The sequence below is a fragment of the Aquarana catesbeiana genome, linkage group LG07 (assembly GCF_042186555.1).
Source record: "Aquarana catesbeiana isolate 2022-GZ linkage group LG07, ASM4218655v1, whole genome shotgun sequence".
In the NCBI taxonomy this organism is placed as follows: domain Eukaryota; kingdom Metazoa; phylum Chordata; class Amphibia; order Anura; family Ranidae; genus Aquarana; species Aquarana catesbeiana.
The window spans coordinates 240106257-240126156 of NC_133330.1; the positions used below are offsets into that span (position 1 = coordinate 240106257).

Below are 19900 nucleotides of genomic sequence, written 5' to 3' on the forward strand. Positions count from 1 at the left end.
GAAAGGGCTGCCAATTCCGACACCCTTCTAGCCGAGGTGATGGCCATCAGGCAGGCTAGCTTGCGTGACAGCAAGACCAATGGAATTTCCTTGATCAGCTCAAATGATTGTTTCTGTAACACAGCAACAAATTTAAGTCCCAATGACACATAGGTGGCCTAATCCTTTAAGGACTGGCAGACCCCAATTTGCTGTGACAGCTGAACTGGCCAAAGAAAAGGAAGCCTTTAATAATCACTCCAGTTTCTTGTTAACAGGGTCCTTCAAGCCCTGTGTGTTATCCACCGCACAAGTTAAGTTCTTGTTTAAGGAAGAGACTGCTACATCTACGGCTGGCATGCTCCACTTCTTAACAAACTTTTCCTCCATGGGATATAAAAGGGAAAACCTCTTAGCAGGAACAAAAATCCTGTCAGGATGTTACCAATCAGCATACACTGCCTGTTCCAACAGTGGGTGCAAGGGGAAAGCCTGTGTGGCCTGAGGAGGCCCCAGGGACCCCAAAGAGGACCAGGGGGGCTCAGAAACCTCTGCAGAAGGTAACTTAAAGGCAGAAGGAACCATCTCGGTAAGAGTCTGGATCAAAAGCCTCTGCGACTGAGAGGCAGATACCAACGGGACATCTTCTGCCCCAGATTGCTCAGAAGCAGACTCACCCTGCCAGCAATCCTGTGCTCTAAACTGGCTAGGGCTGAGGACAGTTCATCCCTGGTGATAAAGGGTGAAGCAGCAGCATTGACTGTAGGCACAATACCAGACAGTACAAAAGGCGCATCAACACTAGGGTTACAACTAGGCTCCTTTAGGAGCTACTAACATAGGTGTGCCCTTCCCTGTAGTGTTAACCCCACTCTTTTTTTTGAAGACACTGCAAGCCACAAAAAAGAGTACCTGGGTTTAGTATTTACATACCCCAGAAGGGAGACCCCTTAATAGGGCTCACCAAGCCCCTATGCAACAATCCTGCTAAGCACCTTAGCCTGCCAAGCAACACGTGGCGGGTATGGAGAAATGAACTGCTGAAAATGCCTGGTTCAGAGTCTGCTCTGTGTCCCACAGCTGTCCTCTGGAAGCACCGCATGTTTTGGCATACATAGCTTAAATAAGCTGGCTGTGCGCTGGGAGGTTCCGAAACTAAGAGCCCAATCTTTACCCATCACAGCGGATTCCTGTCACTTGAGGACCTTCAAGGACTGGGTACCCTTTCATGTTTTAGGGTCCACTCCCTTGGACCTGTACAGCAGGAATGCCTTATCCCTGTGGTGTCCAGGATTCCACTACGCAGGGTCCAGCGCCTGAAGGTCGCATTATAGGCAAAACCTCGCAGGATACTTGTGTCTTCTTTGCGAGGCTCAGGTACCATTTATCTAATCATATAACCTGGTTTCAAATGGATCCGATCGGTCAATCCCTTGATTCATTTAAAAAACATTTTTGGGACTAAAGACCTGGAGCTCAGAGAGCTCAACAAACGTGCCCATCTACCTTGCAGACACTGGTAAAAAACTGAAGTACTTCCTGTATGGGAGGGGTTATATAGGGGATCATTCCTGTCTAAGACCTTGTCTACCAGTGTCCATTCACCTAGAGATGGAGTATAACCTAGTAGGTAATGAATATTAGCCCAACTATGTCCCATGATGTATGATAATTTTTTTAAAAATGTGAGATAAAAGGTTATTCCCCATGTATAAATGCATGATAAAAAGGCAAAGGAGATGTGAGTGGCATCTGCATGCAGCTGGATTACATGTCATTTGTCTAGATTAAAACGACCAAAATAAAATCGGATTGCTAAAATAGACATCTATTATACATTTTCATCATGTCATGAATTCGCCTGATATTTTCAAATGATCCTCCCGAGTTAATGTCCTCATGCAATCCTATACATACAAAAGGAAAAGACTAAAAGTAGCCTTTTTCAACCAGGGTGCCCAGTTCCTTCAGGGGTGCCATGACAAAATTTCAAAAAATTGCCCAAAAACTGTATATAAGGCAGCAGGTAGATCAAGCCTGCCTTTAAGTTACACAAAGACACAGGTTTTCATTGTACACCATTACAACCTTTCAGTTGCCGGCATCCTAACAACCAATCATGTGATTGGTTGATAGGGAGGACGTCAGGCACCTGCACAGCATCCTTGTTTGCCATTCCCCTGCCCCTCTGTCAGCACTGAGGTCACATCGGCTGAGTGAGGGAGAGAAACTGAGGGAAAAGAGAATCATTGGACTACTAGTCATTACCAGTGTGCAATGATGAATTTGCTTTGAAAGAATAAGGCTACTTTCACACTGAGGCGCTTTACAGGCGCTATAACGCTAAAAAAAGTGCCTTGACAGAGCCTCTCCTCTCACTCCAATGTGAAAGCCAGAGGGCTTTCACACCGGAGCGTTGCACTGACAGGATGGTAAAAAAAGTGCAGTGTTGTAGGAGCGGTGTAATCAATGGGCAGCGCCGCTGCAGCGGCGCTTTGCAGATGGTTTTAACCCTTTTCCAGCCACCAGCGGGGGTTAAAAGCTCCCCGCTAGCGTCCGAAAACCTCTGCAAAAATGACAGTAATGCGCCGCTAAAAATATCGCCACTTTACCGCAGATGCCTCCTAATATGAAAGTAGCCTAAATAATTTGTAACATAGAGTGTTCTATGTGTGTGGATGTTTCTTCGTTATGTAAAAGGATTAGTTTAATTTTTTACACTTTAGAATGGGGTGCCTTGAGATGTGCAGGATTTTAAAAGGGTGCCTTGACTGAAAAAAGTTTGAGAAACACTGGACTAGAGGATTGATGTTAAGAAAATACCTTTGTTGCCGTTTTAGCATCATCTCCCACAGTGAATGGATTGTTGCATGATGCAGGAATCTGCTCCATGTCAAGTTTTTGGAATTCATTTAGTACAGTACCTGAATATTTAGAAAAAAAAAACATGGAACTTGGCCTTTGAATACAAAAAGGTAAGTACACCCTTCTGTAAATAAGTGTGAACAATTGTTCCTAATTGGTTTGAATCACAAGAAAGATCAACAATACAAATTTATTGTTAATGACAGCTTATAAAAAAATTTAAATAGCGGCATTCAAATCCACCCACTTCCGTGTGCTGTCCATCAAGAGAAAAGGGGACCTGATGGGCAACTAGTCTCTCAGGTCCCCATTTGGCTCCACCCACCCAGTGACAAGGCAATGCCCATATTTGGTTAATGCCATCACCTGTATCCCAATTTACATTAGCTAAATGGGGCTGAGGATACAGCACTGTGCAGGAAACTGTCACATTTGTGACAGCTTCTCAGCATAGGTAAGGCCACTCTTGAGTATTACCTTATTTCTGTACGTCAGCTCAGAGCTGGCCTTAAATATTGCCAGTCTGAGAACTGGTGGTATTTCTAAGGCCCCTTTCACACAGTCGTTCCATTCAGGTCCACTAGTCAGTTTTTCAGGCAGACCTGATGAGAAGGTCCATTCATTCCTATGGACAGGCAGGTGTACAAGGACTTGTGTACATTTACACCTGCCTACCTCTGGGTCGGATTGGGACCGCTAAAAAATGGAAAGTAAACCCCCCTATAGTTTTCAGCCAAGGAAGCTGCCATCTTTGCCTCTGTTTAATCTACAACTGGACACTAGCTATTGGATGGTTTGACAGTTTGGTTGAGAGCACAACCAATGGGAATGTTACATTTCTGGCACGTGCTTTGTTTTATGGAGGGGTTTATTTCCCCTTTAAGGTGGTACAGATTGGAGGGTAGTTGGGTGTAAACGAACAGCAGGGTCCGTTTACTCATGGCTGCCCATAGATCAGAGTGGGCTCTGTCCATGTCCACTCTGCAGAAACTGAGTGGACAAGGATGTGTCATCCACCTGCTCTGCTCCGATCAGCAGGGGATCTGAAGCTGATCCCCTGCTGATCAGAATGGAATCCACCCTGTGTGAAAGGGGCCTTAAAATTTTTCGCTGCCATAGCAGCAGTGGTGATAGTAAGAACTATCAGGAGTTGCTGCACATCAATAATGTTACTGACATTGGCGCAACTGCCTGAATTAGGTGCAAGTAATTATTAAGGCAACTACTGCCAGAAAAAAGTGCCATTATATATTATCTTTACTGTATAGATCATCTTTGAGTAACTGCAAATGTATACTTACTTTCTGGTTTGAGTACAGTACCCATATAATTTTTGCATTCTACACCTCCTTCATGTTGGAAGAGATTAGCCGTTTCATAATTTTTTATGGTTAATGACGTCTACAATATAGCAAAAACAGACAAACTTGTTGACATTTTAATTCTGAACCTTAATAAACTAAAAAGAATAATCTCATTTTTTGATAGAAGGTGGTGTACAATATTAATTATACACCTTTCTCAACTTGCATCCGAGGCCTTTGTTGAGAGATTAGCCTTCAATTGCAGGTTCTGTTTACAACTGCCATTTTGCTATGTCCTGGGTTCAAATTGAATTTACTCTGTCCACATATTTCTTTCTCTATTAGTCCTCATGCACACGGACGTTTTTACAGCTGCTTTTTTGAGCTTTTTTTGCAGCTTAAAAAGGCCTGCCTATGTTAGTCTATGGCTTCATGCCCACCTAGGCGTTTTTGAGCTGCAAGTGGCATAGGCGTTTTTAAGCTGTAAAAAAAACCCAGGACCAGTGGGTTCTGAGAGACGTTTTTCAGCTGTAAAAACGCTCTAACGCTGAAAAACGCTCAAAAACGCTCAAAAACGTCATTCACCAACGTTTTTTAGCGTTTTTGATCCATTGAAAAAAAAAAAAAAAAAATTGAAAAAAAAAAAAAAAGCTCAAAAAATCAAAAACGCTAACGCGGAAAAACGCTCAAAAACGCTAAAAAACGCTATTGCAAAAACGCTGAAAAAAGTTTAAAAAAATCACTGCAAAGATACTGGCGTTTTCATAACGTTTTTTTAACAGCCTGTGTGCATGAAGGCTTACAATGAAGAAATCAATGAATGGAGTGGTTGAGATCAGTATTGCTCAATATTAAAGGTGTCTACAGGCTTTAGTTGGCAGCAGGTCATGTGTGCATAATTCTGCCACTAAACACTCTAAGGGTCCATGCACACTGGCTTAAAGAACGCTGCTTCTACAGGAGTTTTGCCTCTAGAAGCAGCCCAATGTTATCCTATGTGTCCATGCACATTAGGACATTTAAAGGCATATTTTAAAGGGATTTTAAAGGTTGTTTTTTGTTTTTTTAAATATCAAACATGTCATACTTACCGCCTATGTGCAAATGTTTTGCACAGATTGGCCCCGTTCCCCCTTTTCTCGGGTGCCCAAGCAGTGCTCCTGGCTCCTCCTCCTCCTCCTCAAGTGCGCCAGAGGAGAGCTGCTTTCACACTGAGGCGCTTTACAACATTGACACAGACAGCAGGACCCGGCCCTGCCCCCCAGCTCCCATGTCATTGAATTTCTTTGACAGCAGCAGGAGCCAATGCCTCCCGCTGCTATCAATCTATCCAATGAGAACCCGAGACAGTGGAATGCATTAAGCTGGCAAACCTTGAGACTTTACAACCCCTTTAAGTTCAGCATTAGGGTTCCTTTCACACTGAGGCACACTGAAAGCCCCGAGGGCGGTCATAAAAGTCCTACAAGCCGCATCTTTGGAGCGCAGTAGGAGCGGTGTATTTACCGCTCCTAAAGCACCCCTTCCCATTGAAAACAATGGGGCAGCTCTGCAAACCTGCCCGCAAAGCGCTGCTGCAGCGGCGCTTTGCGGGCGGTTTTAACCCTTTTTCGGCCGCTAGCGGGGGGGGGTTAAAGCCGCTAAAACGACGGTAAAGCTGTGCTATATTTAGCGCCACTGTACCGCCAGCGCCCGCACGCCTCAGTGTAAAAGTAGCCTTAAAGGCAGAAAGAAAACAAAAACTTCTGGTTTGCATTTTGATTGGAGCTTTCTGTCAGAAAAAAAAACACACTAAATACTCCTAAACATGTACAAAAACGCTCTATATAAGGGTTTTTCTTCTATAGGAACTGGCTTTTTTTAAGCCTAGTGTACATGGAGCCCAATGAAAAACTATTCTTGGATCATTCTAGAAACATGTAGGTTTGCATTGGGTAAACTTGCATGCTTCTGTTTAGAAGCTGAGCTTGTCATATGTGGGCAACTACAGTGATTAGTCCCAGAACCACTAGGTTCAGCCAATGTTGGCTAAGGTCATGAAAGGTCCAAAGACACAAGATTGTGGGCCAGATAAGGTGAGCCTCTCAGATCTGTAAACATATTTAAGTTGTTCAAATGGCAGCTGTTGACCAGTAAAAAGCTTCCAACAGAATCTTGGCAGAGGACAACAAAATGCATTTTTGTGATGGCCAGCATAAGGAAATAGTTCATATTTTATTATACTGAAGTTAAAGAAAATGTACTTTTATTGAAATGTACCTTTATTGATGCACCACTTGTGCGTTTTAAACAGGATTCCGCTGTCCGAACCCTGTTATCACAGTAACCTTCAAATACAGGTGATCTGATAGGTGTCAACACTTTATTTATAGCTACAAATAGGAGATAACACAATGATTATGTTGTTACATGTACTAACACTACATTAAATAGTTAATTTGTACTCTTAAAATTATTTACTAGGACAAAGGAAATGGAGGGAGGAAAGGGGAAAGATAAGGAAGTTATAGGAAGCTTTAAAAAAATAAATAAATACATACAAAACATATCCAGATAGAGAGAAAGTGTCTGTGTACATTGGCTTTTTCTGTCCATACAAATCAATTTGAGTGGAAAATCAGCATGAAACAGCTCGATGCGGGTCAACTTCCAGTCAGACGCACCTGTGAAAAAACTCAGGAGCATCTAAAAGCTGTCCCCAAATGCCGGCACAATGCACCTAAAAGCGTGCTGCATTTTCCCCATCTACACAAGTCCTAATGTCTGGATATTTTTTGTAAAAAAAACAAAGCAACTCGTGAAATTTAGTTCTGCTGGGTGGTAATCTGTCAAGGCCAGTTTGTAGCATCTCACTTGGTTTTACCCTAAATTCAGTGTTGCTGCTGTTCCTGGCTGCAGTGTTCCTGGCACCTTTGACATTAGACAGGAGAGCTGCATCAATGCGGAGTTATGAATATTTATGTTCCCACTGGCCAACCACAAGGTGGTTTACCGCCAGTGATGCATGCTAGGGGAGGATATAAAAATTTGTGAGGGACTTGGCAAGTTCTTACTCCGCAGACTGTGACCTAGGGAGGTGTGTGTAGTTGTGTGTTCTGGCAAGGACGAATCCCTGTTTGGGCCTACCACAATCACCCTGCAGCTGTCCTACCTGCTTAAGGAGGATACAGCACCCAAGGTGGATAGCCAGGCGGAAGAAGTCCTGCTGAAGAGGAAAGGAGTCTGACCCTCAGAGGATCCCGATACTCCCTTGGAGGGAATGCATGGAAGTACCTACTGCTTAGCTGTGGAGCTCTGAATATAGTGCTGATGGGTATTTGCCCGATGTTCCCCATTTTTACAATACACCTCAATCCATCTTCTCTTTTTAAAATGACATCAGGATTGTGGTCGGAGTCTGGGAAATTAGTTGCTGGAGGTATTTGAAGCCCTAACTTATTTTTTCTCTTGCACTTGTGTGCTTGAATTATATTTTAAGTTCAAACTCTAAGTATGTGTACACAGTTTCAGCACCAGGGAGTGCTATAACATCCCCAAAATGTCATCAAGCGCCCCTATAGCATCTCCATCAGTAGCCACCATCAGACTCAGACTGGCCCAACAGGGGAAAAAAGGATCCTCCTGTAGGCACCTACATAGCAAAATAAAAGTGCCAGTAACACTATGCGTTCAAGCACACTGCCTGCAATAATACTGCCTTGCTGTATTGGGCATAGTGATCTCCTGCCTGAAGGATAAATTCTGGCAGCAGCACAGGAGAGAGACATCCTTGCTGTAGTGAGTGCTCAGGTTAGTAAAACTAAACCCAATTGTGGGAGCTTTTGCTTCTCCTGACCCTTCTGGGGGGGTTATTGCTAATGGTTATCATTGCTGCCCTGACAGTTGCTGAGGGTTATTGCTGATTCTGACACTGGAGGCCATCTAACCCTGACACTTGCAAGTGATTATTGCTGGCCCTGACATTTACTGAGAATTACCGCTTGCCCTGACACTTGCTTAGGGTTATTGCTAGGATTTCTCATTGGTGGCCCATACTCTCGCATGGGGTTATCATTGCTGGCCTCGACACATGCTGGTGTTAGTGCTGGGGATCGTCATATAATGAAGGTTATCATTACTGGCACTGACATCAATTATGTGCGTTATTATTACTGCCACTGACACCAACAGTAGGAACTATTTTACTGGCACAATCTCTTCAGTGTACCCTCAGGCCCCCCTTCTGTCTAAAACCTTAGTGCCCAACCTGCAGTCCAGGCGCCACATGTGGCCCTCTTTGTGTGGCCCTCTGGGCCCCTGTGGAGACTTATCTGTTTCTTTATTGCCCTGGTATAGCAGTGATTTCTAGCAGTCTCATGTATTATATTTCTAGTTTATGTCTCCTGAAGCATGTCCCTAGTCTCCAACCACTCTTATAGCATGTTTGCAGTCTTTGACAGTCTCCTGCAGCATGTCCGCAGGCTCCGACCATCCTCTGCATTATGTCTATAGTCTGTCAATCTCTTGTATCATGCCCGTAGAGTCTGTAGACAAAGTATATTCTGTTGTGTGAGTGTCTGTCATCTTTGAGATGCAATAGTCACCGAACTTGTGCTGCCCTTTAGCGATGTCAAAGCCACACTTGAGAGCCCCCTAATTACGAAAGTTGACCACCACTTGCTTAAGCCACAGCAAAACAATGGGGAAAGGTGGCACACCACAAGCCATGCACCGTGAAGTAACATCACCGATCATGCCCACTTTTTGGCCATGCCCATTGGCACAGGCACACTGCATTTTTCTTCCCACTCTTTTCAAGGTGGGTGGCCACCATAGTTCACCACACTTTTCTTCGCAATTCCTTTAGAGTCGCCCCTAACTCTTATGTTGGCAACTCTGGTTTGTTTTTATGCCCATTATTTTTGTACTTGCTGACCAGCAATGTAAAGAACACTGTTGTATACTTCTGACCGTTGCTCTCTGTATGATTATGTGTACTCAAAAGGGAATACTGTCTGTTCTTATTACACTGTGAATGGTTTTTAAACAACACTATCTTTCATTTTCTGATTATCTCTTTTTATTATTATTATTCAGGACTCAGGGATGGGGACTTCGCTCCTTCACTTGAACTGCCAGTACCAGCACAGCACCATCCAAAAAAAAATAAAACATTGTGCGGAACCGCCCCTGCCAGTACTGAAGCTGAAGATTCCAGCACAGTAACAACCAGCTGCTGTATAGATTTATATATTTGAATTTTAGGCGTTTCTACTTTTTGCCTGAAGTCCCATAGCACGAACCTTGAACATAAACAAAACCCTTTGTTTTTGTAGCTATAGTAGGATAAAAAATGATGTGAATGGTTAGATTTTGTGATAAATGACACAACCAAACATTTTGATATAAGCAGACAGTCTTATGAATTCAACAGGGGGGCAGAAAGGGGAGGTATGGCCTACAATTTTGAGGAGGCCCTGTTACAGGTCCAGCAGCTCATATTAACCCCCACAGAACCAGAAGATCACAGCTGCAGGGGTGTCTAGGGAACAGAGGAATGAAGATTTCAACAGAGAAGCCACCAGCACAAGGAACATTGGTGTAGATTTTAAAAAATATATATAGATTTCTTTAAACTTCATCTTTAAGGTATAGCCAAATTTTTTTTTTTAAAGATTTGGATAGGGTGTTGAGGGGTTAAAATGACTATTCATAAGAGGTATATCAAAAAGTTTGATAAATATATATTTTTCTCCTTATTGCTTCAAGCCTAAATCTCAATTTCCCATATGTAACATTTAAAAAGGGGGGAAACAGGAAAGAAAATTTGACAGAGCATGGCTTAAAAGAGAAAGATCATTCTTATCAATGATAAACATCATACATTTAAAAGTGTTTGCACATCTTGTATTAGTCTCAGTGCAGATCAACAAAGGATGAATGAGGACAAATACCTATTCATAACAACCCCTCAACTCCCCCTCCCCCCACACATCTTCTGAGTCAACACCAGTTGCAGTAGATGTATATGGATCATTTGTCCAAGGGCTGCTTCATACCAGCACCTGCATTGGAATACAGTTGCTGGTTTGCTGTAGGATGACAGCAGTGCCGAATTGTGGCGCATAGCACGATTTAATTTTTTGAAAAACTTTATTGAAATGTGAGATATTTCATTAATTTTGATTGGTTGCAATAGCGTCAGGTGGCGAATTAACGTTGCATTGCTCTGAAAAAATAAATTAAAAAAAGTAGCGCATTCAGTACTTTTTTTCAGCGTATACCACCACAATGCAGTGGTGGGAACCAGCCAGGTAAGAGACCAGAATAAACAAAAATTTGGGACAAAGATGTCACCAGAAAGGTAAATAAATAGCAAAAATATTTATAAGGCTGTATTGATGAAACACAAATAACAAGCAATAGGTCTACCAGGGGTGGCACAAAGACCGTCCCCGGTAAACCATGCTCCCACAATGTACCAATTTATTAAATAAATCACTGTAGAAAATTGACAATATTGTCATTATTAAACACTAAGCTCAGGTAACCCACGTAAACTCCATTCCTGGGATCCTTACTCCAGACTGGGATCAATAGAATGGTGCTGAAAAAATAGTCCCACGCGTAGCCACAATTTTCCCCTAATTTATTCCAAGCAGATTGTTGGTATCTAGTGTCCTTTTAGGGCAGTCTCTCAATGTTTACCAACAATAGCATATATTTGTTAGAGAAAAGGGTTGTGGATAATCATGTAAATTGCTTCATTCCATTTACTTTCTTCCGCTAATAAATTAATCCTTTAATTCAAGGCTAGCATTCAAATAGCAGCATGTTTAAATCTGTGAATGGTGCAAAGTCTCTCTAAAAGGCAAACAATATTGTGATTGCCACTTCAGTTTTCCTGCTTCCACTGAAACTTTTGAATTTATGGCTCAAAACAGTCTGATAAATAACAGGTTACAAATGCATGCGGATAAAGAGTAAATTCAGGGGCTCTCAATCATCCAATGATATTCCTCTGCACAGTTCTCTTCATTGGTGCAGTGAACAAGGGGAAACCCATGAGAATTTAGGTAGTCAGCACAGAATTCAACAGTGTCCATAGATTGTCACTAGTAATATAGATAGAGTTCACCCTGAACGGGCGCTTAACCCTCCTTTCGCCATAGGATTCTGGCCGCAATACTATCTCACTGGAAGTCTTTCTCTAACCGTAAAGCACGGGAGATATCTGTGTTTACCGTTTTCCCTAAATCCAGCCATAGATTTTTACTGCAAATGTCCGTCTGTTTGGTCCGGAAGAGAGGTCAATTTCCTCCAAGTTGCACTTTCCACTGCGTCCGTGATGTAGGTTGAAGTGGCCCAGAAAGGCTTACAGAAGGTTACAGGGAGGTTTCCAGAAAACATCCGGTCCAGCGGCTGGAATGCAGGCCTACGGTGGCCAGATTACTACACTTGGATTGCGGAAGTAGAGCACCGCTAGGTCCCTGGATGTTAAAACATAAAGGGACACCTTGCATTCCTGGGATAGGGACCAGAGAGGAGTACGGGGGTGAGCTGCTACATTGGCGCGTTTCGTGCACTTAGCCGTGCACTTCGTCTGGACGTTATGCGTAGGTTGCTGTAAACTATTTATAGGGAACAGTGTTCAATCAGAACTTTCCTACGTAATACCTTATTTATGCTGCCATCTTGTGGTGACTTGGAATATTACAGTTCAAATAAAATAGGTAAATTACCAAGCAAAGGGAGACAGTACATAGGACCTATGCTGGATGCTGCCAAGGCATTAAATTAATCCTGGCCATTGTGACTCCTTGCATGGTCCTGAACTGTAAAGTTCAGGAGGAATCACAGCAGGGGAATGACATAAACTGGGTGGCTTAGAAATAAATCTCATAATTTCAGAAGCATTTTTGGAGCTCCTTAATTTTAAAATTAGATCAAGTCAAAAAAGGAATAGGGAAGACCTTTTACTAATGCCAGAGGTAAGAGACCAGGCATTTTACCTGGTCTTGTGGTAGGACTGCCCTGGAATAGCCCCCAATGCAGTCCTATTGTACCTGATGTGAGTCAGCCCTTACTGTTATTACTTGCAAACTGTGCATACATTAACATATAAAGGCACATAAAACTGAGTGATAAACTTAAAAAAATCACTGGGGGTGGGGGGTCATTGGGGCTTTGATATGATGGTTGAATGGGTATGCCACCTCATTTTTGTTTTTTTTGTGTAACTGCCTTGGTTGATCCCCATGGAGGTCATTAGAAATTGTGCAAACTTTTAAAATGGATTCTGTTAAGGATATAATCTGCTCATTGGATTCTGTGTATTAAGGGATAGCTTGGTGTGTTATGCATGTACCACCCTCTAGCGTGCTAGATGTAAAGAGTTAGAGGTAAGTGTAGGAAAATTTGGCTTGGCTGAGAGCCAGGCCTGGGTTGAATCTGGGTCATGGCTGATTGACTCAGTAAGCAGGATCTCTGGTAACTCCCCCTGCTCTCTGGAATCTTCCAGAAGTAGAGGGTGGTGTCTAGGAGGAGCTGCTTGGAGTATTGATGAGGGCCCCAACCATTTACCAGCAAAGTGGGCTGGCAGGGGGCAGGCACCTCAAATACTCAGGGGTCATACCAGCAGGAACAGTTGGGTGGAAGATGGAGAAGGGGTGCAGAGGAGGCTGTCGGTGGCTCTTGAGGGTGCCCCCTAGTCTGAGGGGGTGACCTTGGGCCTGGGTGCTGGAGGGACCCTTTACAACACACAGAGGAAATCCTTCTTGGAGTCACGGGAGCAAGGAGAGGACAGTAGGAGCAGGTCAGCACATTCTACTTGTGGCTTCCTAGGGGGTGCGCTACATACATTTTATAAATGAATAAAGGTGATTGCATTTCTCTTCAAGCCATACGCCAGTTAAGTTCATCTCCACTTTCCTCCTTATAAGGGTTTGTATTGCTGGCTCCCCATTAGGGAGATTCAGTGTATAATTGTCCCGATCACCGATATCTTTACTTTATTCTCGAAAGGTAAATACCAAATCTGGAGTTACCATCAGAACAGTAACAGTGAGGAATTCTTCCAAATGAGAAGGCTTTTTTCATGTGACAATGATCCAAGGATGGATTTCCCTCATTGGAAAGATATCCTCTCACTTTCTGTTAAATCTACGGAACAGGAAGTCCAGAGAAAAATTCTTAGGACATGGAAACAAGGCTAAGCTACATAACTTTGCACGAACACATAGGAACTGGGGTGCAGAAAAATGGCAGCAGGTGCTCTAGACTGAGTCAAAATTTTAAATATGTGGCTGTAAGAGAAAGTTTGTTCAAGAAGGGCTGGAGAGTGGTACAGCAATGAGTGTCTGAAAGCACCAAAGCATGTTGGAAGTCCCTTGCGTGTTTGGGGCTGCATTTCTGTAAATGGAGTTGGAGATTTGGTCAGGAACAATGGTGTCCTCAATGGTGCAGGCAGATACATATCCATCATGCCATACCTTCTGAAGCAGGACAATGACCTCAAATATGCAGCCAGTGTCATTAAAACTATCTTCAGTGTAAAGAATAAGGAGTCCTGGAAGTGATGCTTTGGCTCCCACAGAGCCCTGATCTCATCATCATCGAATCTGCCAGGGATTTTTTGGATTGTTTGGAACAACCTACCTGCCAAATTCCCTCAAAAACACTGTGCAAGTGTACCTAGAAGAATTGATGCGGTTTTAAAGGCAAAAGGGTGGTCACGCCAAATATTAACTTGATTTGGATTGCTCTTCTGTGCAATCAGTTTGCATTTTGTTAATTGATAAAAAGAAACTATTAACACTTCTATTTGAGGATCATGCTAAGCCTTTTAAGAAAAGTGTGATATGACAGTGGGACGAGCAGACGGAACATTGCATCCTATAGAGAAAGGCAGGGGGTAGGTCACAGCTGTGATCCTGTAGAAAAAAAAAACAGAAATTACCTTAGTCCCTCATTGGAGCAGCAAGCAAAAGATGATATCAATGAGATATCCTTGTCAGCCTGAGTTGGCGGTGTCCCTTTTCTGACTGAGATAACAGTAAAAAGTCTGGCGGAGTGGGCCCAGCTTGGAGGTTATTGATGAGGGCTAGTAGCGACAAAAACTGGTCAGCTTATCAGTCCCACTAGGGCAGGGGTCTCAAACTGGTGGCCCTCCAGCTGTTGTGAAACTACAAGTCCCATCATGCCTCTGCCTGTGGGAGTCATGCTTGTAACAGTCAGCCTTGCAATGCCTCATGGGACTTGTAGTTTCGCAACAGCTGGAGGGCCGCCAGTTTGAGACCCCTGCACTAGGGCCAAGGGAATTAAAAATGTTGTCTTTTTAGATATGCCAGTTATGTTTTTAACATATATTACAGGTTCTGGAACGGCTGAAGCCCTGGTAAGCTCCCGAACCAAAATAAGCGGTTGAGGGCAGTATTGGCTTCAGGCATAAATACGTTTATGTGGTTTTGGTAGAATCAAGCGATTGTTGGTAAATCTCAGATCAGCCTAAAAGGAATTGTTTTTTGGTATTTGTATATTTTGGACAATGACTATGGTGTGTTATCTTTGAAGCTGTGGCCAATATATACATTTACATAAAATATGCCGTATCTCACAAAAGTGAGTACACTCCTCACATTTGTGTAAATATTTTATTATATCTTTTCATGCGACAACACTGAAGAAATGACCCTTTGCTACAATGTAAAGTAGTGCGTGTACAGCTTGTATAACAGTGTAAATTTGCTATTCCCTCAAAATAACTCAACACACAGATATTAATGTCTAAACTGCTGTCAACAAAAGTGAGTACACCCCTAAGTGAAAATGTCCAAATTGTGTCCAATTAGCCATCTTCCCTCCCCGGTGTCATGCGATTCGTTAGCGTTACAAGGTCTCAGGTGTGAATGGGGAGCAGGTGTGCTAAAGTTGGTGTTATCGCTCTCACTCTCTCATACTGGTCATTGGAAGTTCAACATGGCACCTCATGGCAAAGAACTCTCTGAGGATCTGAAAAAAAGAATTGTTGCTCTACATAAAGATGGCCTAGGGTATAAGAAGATTGCCAAGACCCTGAAACTGAGCTGCAGCACGGTGGCCAAGACTACAGGTGATACTCGAAAAATTAAAATATCGTGCAAAAGTTCATTTATTTCACTAATGCAACTTAAAAGATGAAACCAATATATGAGATAGACTCATTACATACAAAGCAAGATAGTTCAAGCCGTGATTTGTCATAATTGTGATGATTATGGCTTACAGCTCATGAAAACCCCAAATCCACAATCTCAGAAAATTAGAATATTACATGCAATCAATAAAACAAGGATTGTACATAGAACAATATCAGACCTCTAAAAAGTATAAGCATGCATATGTACTCAGTATTTGGTTTGGGCCCCTTTTGCAGCAATTACTGCCTCAATGCGGCATGGCATGGAAGCTATCAGCCTGTGGCACTGCTGAGGTGTTATGGAAGACCAAGATGCTTCAATAGCGGCCTTCAGCTCTTCTGCATTGTTCGGTCTCATATCTTTCTCTTGACAATGCCCCATAGATTCTCTATGGGGTTCAGGTCAGGCGAGTTTGCTGGCCAATCAAGCACAATAATCCCACGGTCATTGAACCAGGTTTTGGTGCTTTTGGCAGTGTGGGCAGGTGCCAAGTCCTGCTGGAAAATGAAGTCAGCATCCCCATAGAGCTCGTCTGTGGAAGGAAGCATGAAGTGCTCCAAAATCTCCTGGTAGATGGCTGCGTTGACCCTGGACTTAATGAAGCACAGTGGACCAACACAGCAGATGACATGACTCCCCAAATCAACACAAACTGTGGAAACTTCACACTGAACTTCAAGCATTTTGCAGTTTGTGCCTCTCCATTCTTCCTCCATACTCTGGGTCCTTGGTTTCCAAATGAGATGCAAGAATTGCTCTCATCATAAAAGAGGACTTTGGACCACTGAGCAACAGACCAGGTCTGTTTTTCTTTAGCCCAGGTAAGACGCTTCTGACGTTGTTTGCTGTTCAGGAGTGGCTTGACAAGAGAAATACAACATTTGAAGCCCATGTCTAGGATCAGTCTGTGTGTGGTGGCTCTTAATGCACCGACTCCAGCCTCAGTCTACTACTTGTGAAAGTCCCCAACACTTTTGAATGGCCTTTTCCTGACAATCCTCTCCAGGCTGCGGTCATCCCTGCTGCTTGTGCACCTTTTTCTTCCACACTTTTCCCTTCCACATAACTTTCTATTAATGTGCTTTGAAACAGCACTTTGGGAACATCCAACTTGCTTTGCAATTACCTTTTGAGGCTTTCCCTCCTCATGGAGGGTGTCAATGATGGTTTTCTGCACAACTATCAGGTCAGCAGTCTTTCCCATGATTGTGATTCCTACTGAACCAGATTGAGAGACCATTTAAAGGCTCAGGAACCCTTTTTGCAGGCGTCATGGCTTAATTAGCTGATTAGAGTGGGACACTTTGAGCCTAGAATATTGCACCTTTTCACAATATTCTAATTTTCTGAGATTGTGGATTTGGGGTTTTCATGAGCTGTAAGCTATAATCACCACAATTATGACAAATCACTGCTTGAACTATCTTGCTTTGCATGTAATGAGTCTATCTCGTATATTAGTTTCACCTTTTAAGTTGCATTAGTGAAATAAATTAACTTTTTCACGATATTCTAATTTTTCGAGTATCACCTGTATACAGTGATTTAACAGGACAGGTTCCATTAAGAACAGGCCTCGCCATGGTTGACCAAAGAAGTTGAATGCACATGCTCAGCATCATATCCAGAGGTTGTCTTTGGGAAATAGACGTATGAGTGCTGCCAGCATTGCTGCAGAGGTTGAAGGGGTGGGGGGGTCAGCCTGTCAGTGCTCTGACTATACGCCGCACACTGCATCAAATTGGTCTGCATGGCTGTCGTCCCAAAAAAAAGCCCCTTCTTAAAATGATGCTCAAGAAAGCCCACAAAAAGATTGCTGAAGACAAGCAGACTAAGTACATGGATTTCTGGAACCATGTCCTGTGGTCTTATGAGACCAAGATAAACTCATTTGGTTCAGATGGTGTCAAGCGTATATGGCGGCAACCATGTGAGGAGTACAAAGACAAGCGTGTCAAGCCCACAGTCAAGCATGGTGGTGGGAGTGTCATGGTCTGGGGCTGCATGGGTGCTGCCAGCACTGGTGAGCTATAGTTCATTGAGGAAACCATGAAGGCCAACATGTACAGTGAGATACTGAAGCAGAGCATGATCCCCTCCCTTCGCAGGGCAGTATTCCAACACAACGTCTGCAAACAAATCTCCAAGACGGCCACTACCTTGTTAAAGAAGCTGAGGGTAAAGGTGATGGACTGGCCAAGCATGTCTTCAGACCTAAATCCTACTGAGCATGTGTTGGGCATCCTCAAACAGGAGGTGGAGGAGTGCAAGGTCTCCAACATCCACCAGCTCTGTGATGTCATGGAGGAGTGGAAGAGGATTCCAGTGGCAACTTGTGAAGCTCTGGTGAACTCCATGCCCAAGAGGGTAAAGGCAGTGCTGGAAAATAATGGTGGCCACACACAATATTGACACTTTGGGCCCAATTTGGACATTTTCACTTAGGGGTGTACTCACTTTTGTTGCCAGCGGTTTAAATTTAATGGCTGAGTGTTGAGTTATTTTGAGGGGACAGCAAATTTACACTGTTATACAAGCTGGAAACTCACTACTTTACATTGTAGCAAAGTGTCTTTTCTTCAGTGTTGTCACATGAAAAGATAGAATAAAATATTTACAAAAATGTGAGGGGTGTACTCACTTTTGTGAGATACTGTATCATTCCAGCGAAAAAACTGTGTCAGCGTCGTTTGTTATCGGGGGCATAAGTTAATTGGGAAAGGGTTGTGGTTATCGGAGGAGAAAAGATGACCACTTCAGTCATGAAAGCATTCATAATTTACAGCATTTTTTCACACCTGCCTAAGACTTTTGCACAGTACTGTATATCGTGTATGTCAACAAAATGGTTAGGATTATAAAAGGAGAGATCAGCAGAATCATTTACCTAATGGTGGTAGAAGAAGGCAGTCTGGTAATTCAAATGTATCATGAAGAAGAGATTCCACTGGGGCTTTTACAGGATATGATAGGCCTTTTACAGGATGTGATGGGCCTTTTACAGGATGTGATGGGCCTTTTACAGGATGTGATGGGCCTTTTGAGAATGAACACTTTGCAGTTGAGGGCACTTTAGATGCAACAGTATGAGATAACTGGGGGAAAAAAAAACAAGCAATGCATTTATAGAATTAAAATAGTAGACTTGAAGCAAGAAGCTTAATTTATCCATAGCTTTTGAGACAAAGGAATAATCCTAAACTGTAAGCTTACATTACATACATATTTACATTAGAAATGAAACCACAGCTGCCCATTAAAACCATCCCCCCCCCCCCAAAAAAAAAAACAAAAAAACAAACACACACATTGTCACAAGAATGCCTGTGTAAAATAAAGCTAACTTCAAGTTAAGCAAATATTGTCCAAGTACAAGAGTAACGCGTATTCTTTCTTGAATCTTGGTGTGCTTTACGTTTTTTCTTCCAGATCTGTGCAGTAATCCATTGTGAATCTTCTCTTCTGTGCAGGAGCGTTTTGTAATAAAACCGGTCCCTGCTGCTCTCTCCTCTTGTGCAGGGTGACTGGTCTTGTACCCACCCGCTTCTGCAGTTTTCAGCAGGAAGTGTGTAGTGGGTGGGGCTTGCTGGGCCCCTCCCACAGCTCTGCTCTCTGCAAAGGATTTGGACACCACAGAGATGGTGTCATCGCTACAAAGTGGATTTATGTCCTTTGCAGCTATTAAGGAATGTATTTAAAAACATCAAGGTGTGCCTGAAGTTCAGCTTGAATTGCTTTGGTCTGGGTTGTCCAGCACCATTTGCTGTAACGTTACACTGCCTTTTTTAGCTTTTCAGAAGCCCTTTCATACACACACACACATACATACGTACTGTATATACACATACACACGCAAAAATGCATACATGCATCCAGTGGCAGCTGGTGGTAATTTTTTTCGGGGGGGGGGGGGGAGGGGGAGGTCATCAAACCGTGCAGCCACCCCTCTCAGGTCGGTCCCGGAGCACTTACCCCCATCTATGGCGGGCAGCGCTTCACCCAGGCAACAGGTGGCTTCCCCTGCTCTTCTCCGCGGGCATCACTGCAGCTTCTGTCTCCTCCCTCCTTGGCGGCCAGTCGGAACGCTGCTCCTTACAACCAATTGGGAAACAGGTCTTAGACCCGCTTCCTGAAAGCCGGGAGGAGAATGAGTGTGAAAATAGAGAATTTTCATTTGCGATTGTTACACAACTGGGTGGGCTCAGTTCACTGTGCTCTGCCACCCGAGTCCACCCTTTTTTGAAGCCTATTGGAGCCTCTGGCTCCCCCACTGGAATTAATGGAATTCATGCATCCGACGTTCTGCATGGGGGCCGGACGCATGGATGGGGGGGCGGCGCATGGGCGCCCCTAATAGACGGGCCGCCCCTGCATACATCCTTTCCAAGTTCAAGAATGAAAGGATAAAAGAGGCTACAAAGTTTCCCGAGTAAGCACTTTCAAAGCATAACAGAGGGACTAATGCAATACTGTAGAACACTACCAAGTTGGCAAGAGCCAGTGTACCAAATACCTGGGCCTTTAAAAAGGAGAAGTATGGCCAAAGCTTTTTTGGTATGCTACTCCTGTGGATCACAGGAGTGCAGTTCGTTCTGC

The 19900-nt window shown here is 43.4% G+C and overlaps 1 protein-coding gene across 1 annotated transcript in view; it reads right to left on the bottom strand.

The window, feature by feature from the left end:
* The window catches only part of BRDT (bromodomain testis associated), a 225683-nt gene that overhangs the window by 46024 nt on the left and 159759 nt on the right, over positions 1-19900 (bottom strand). Inside the window, exons 14-17 of the mRNA XM_073593152.1 lie at positions 18192-18399; positions 6408-6520; positions 4146-4245; positions 2803-2903 (exon numbers count right to left, since the gene is read on the bottom strand). Of these exons, the coding sequence (XP_073449253.1) occupies positions 2803-2903; positions 4146-4245; positions 6408-6520; positions 18192-18399 (522 nt within the window). The remainder of the gene's footprint in view (positions 1-2802; positions 2904-4145; positions 4246-6407; positions 6521-18191; positions 18400-19900) is intronic.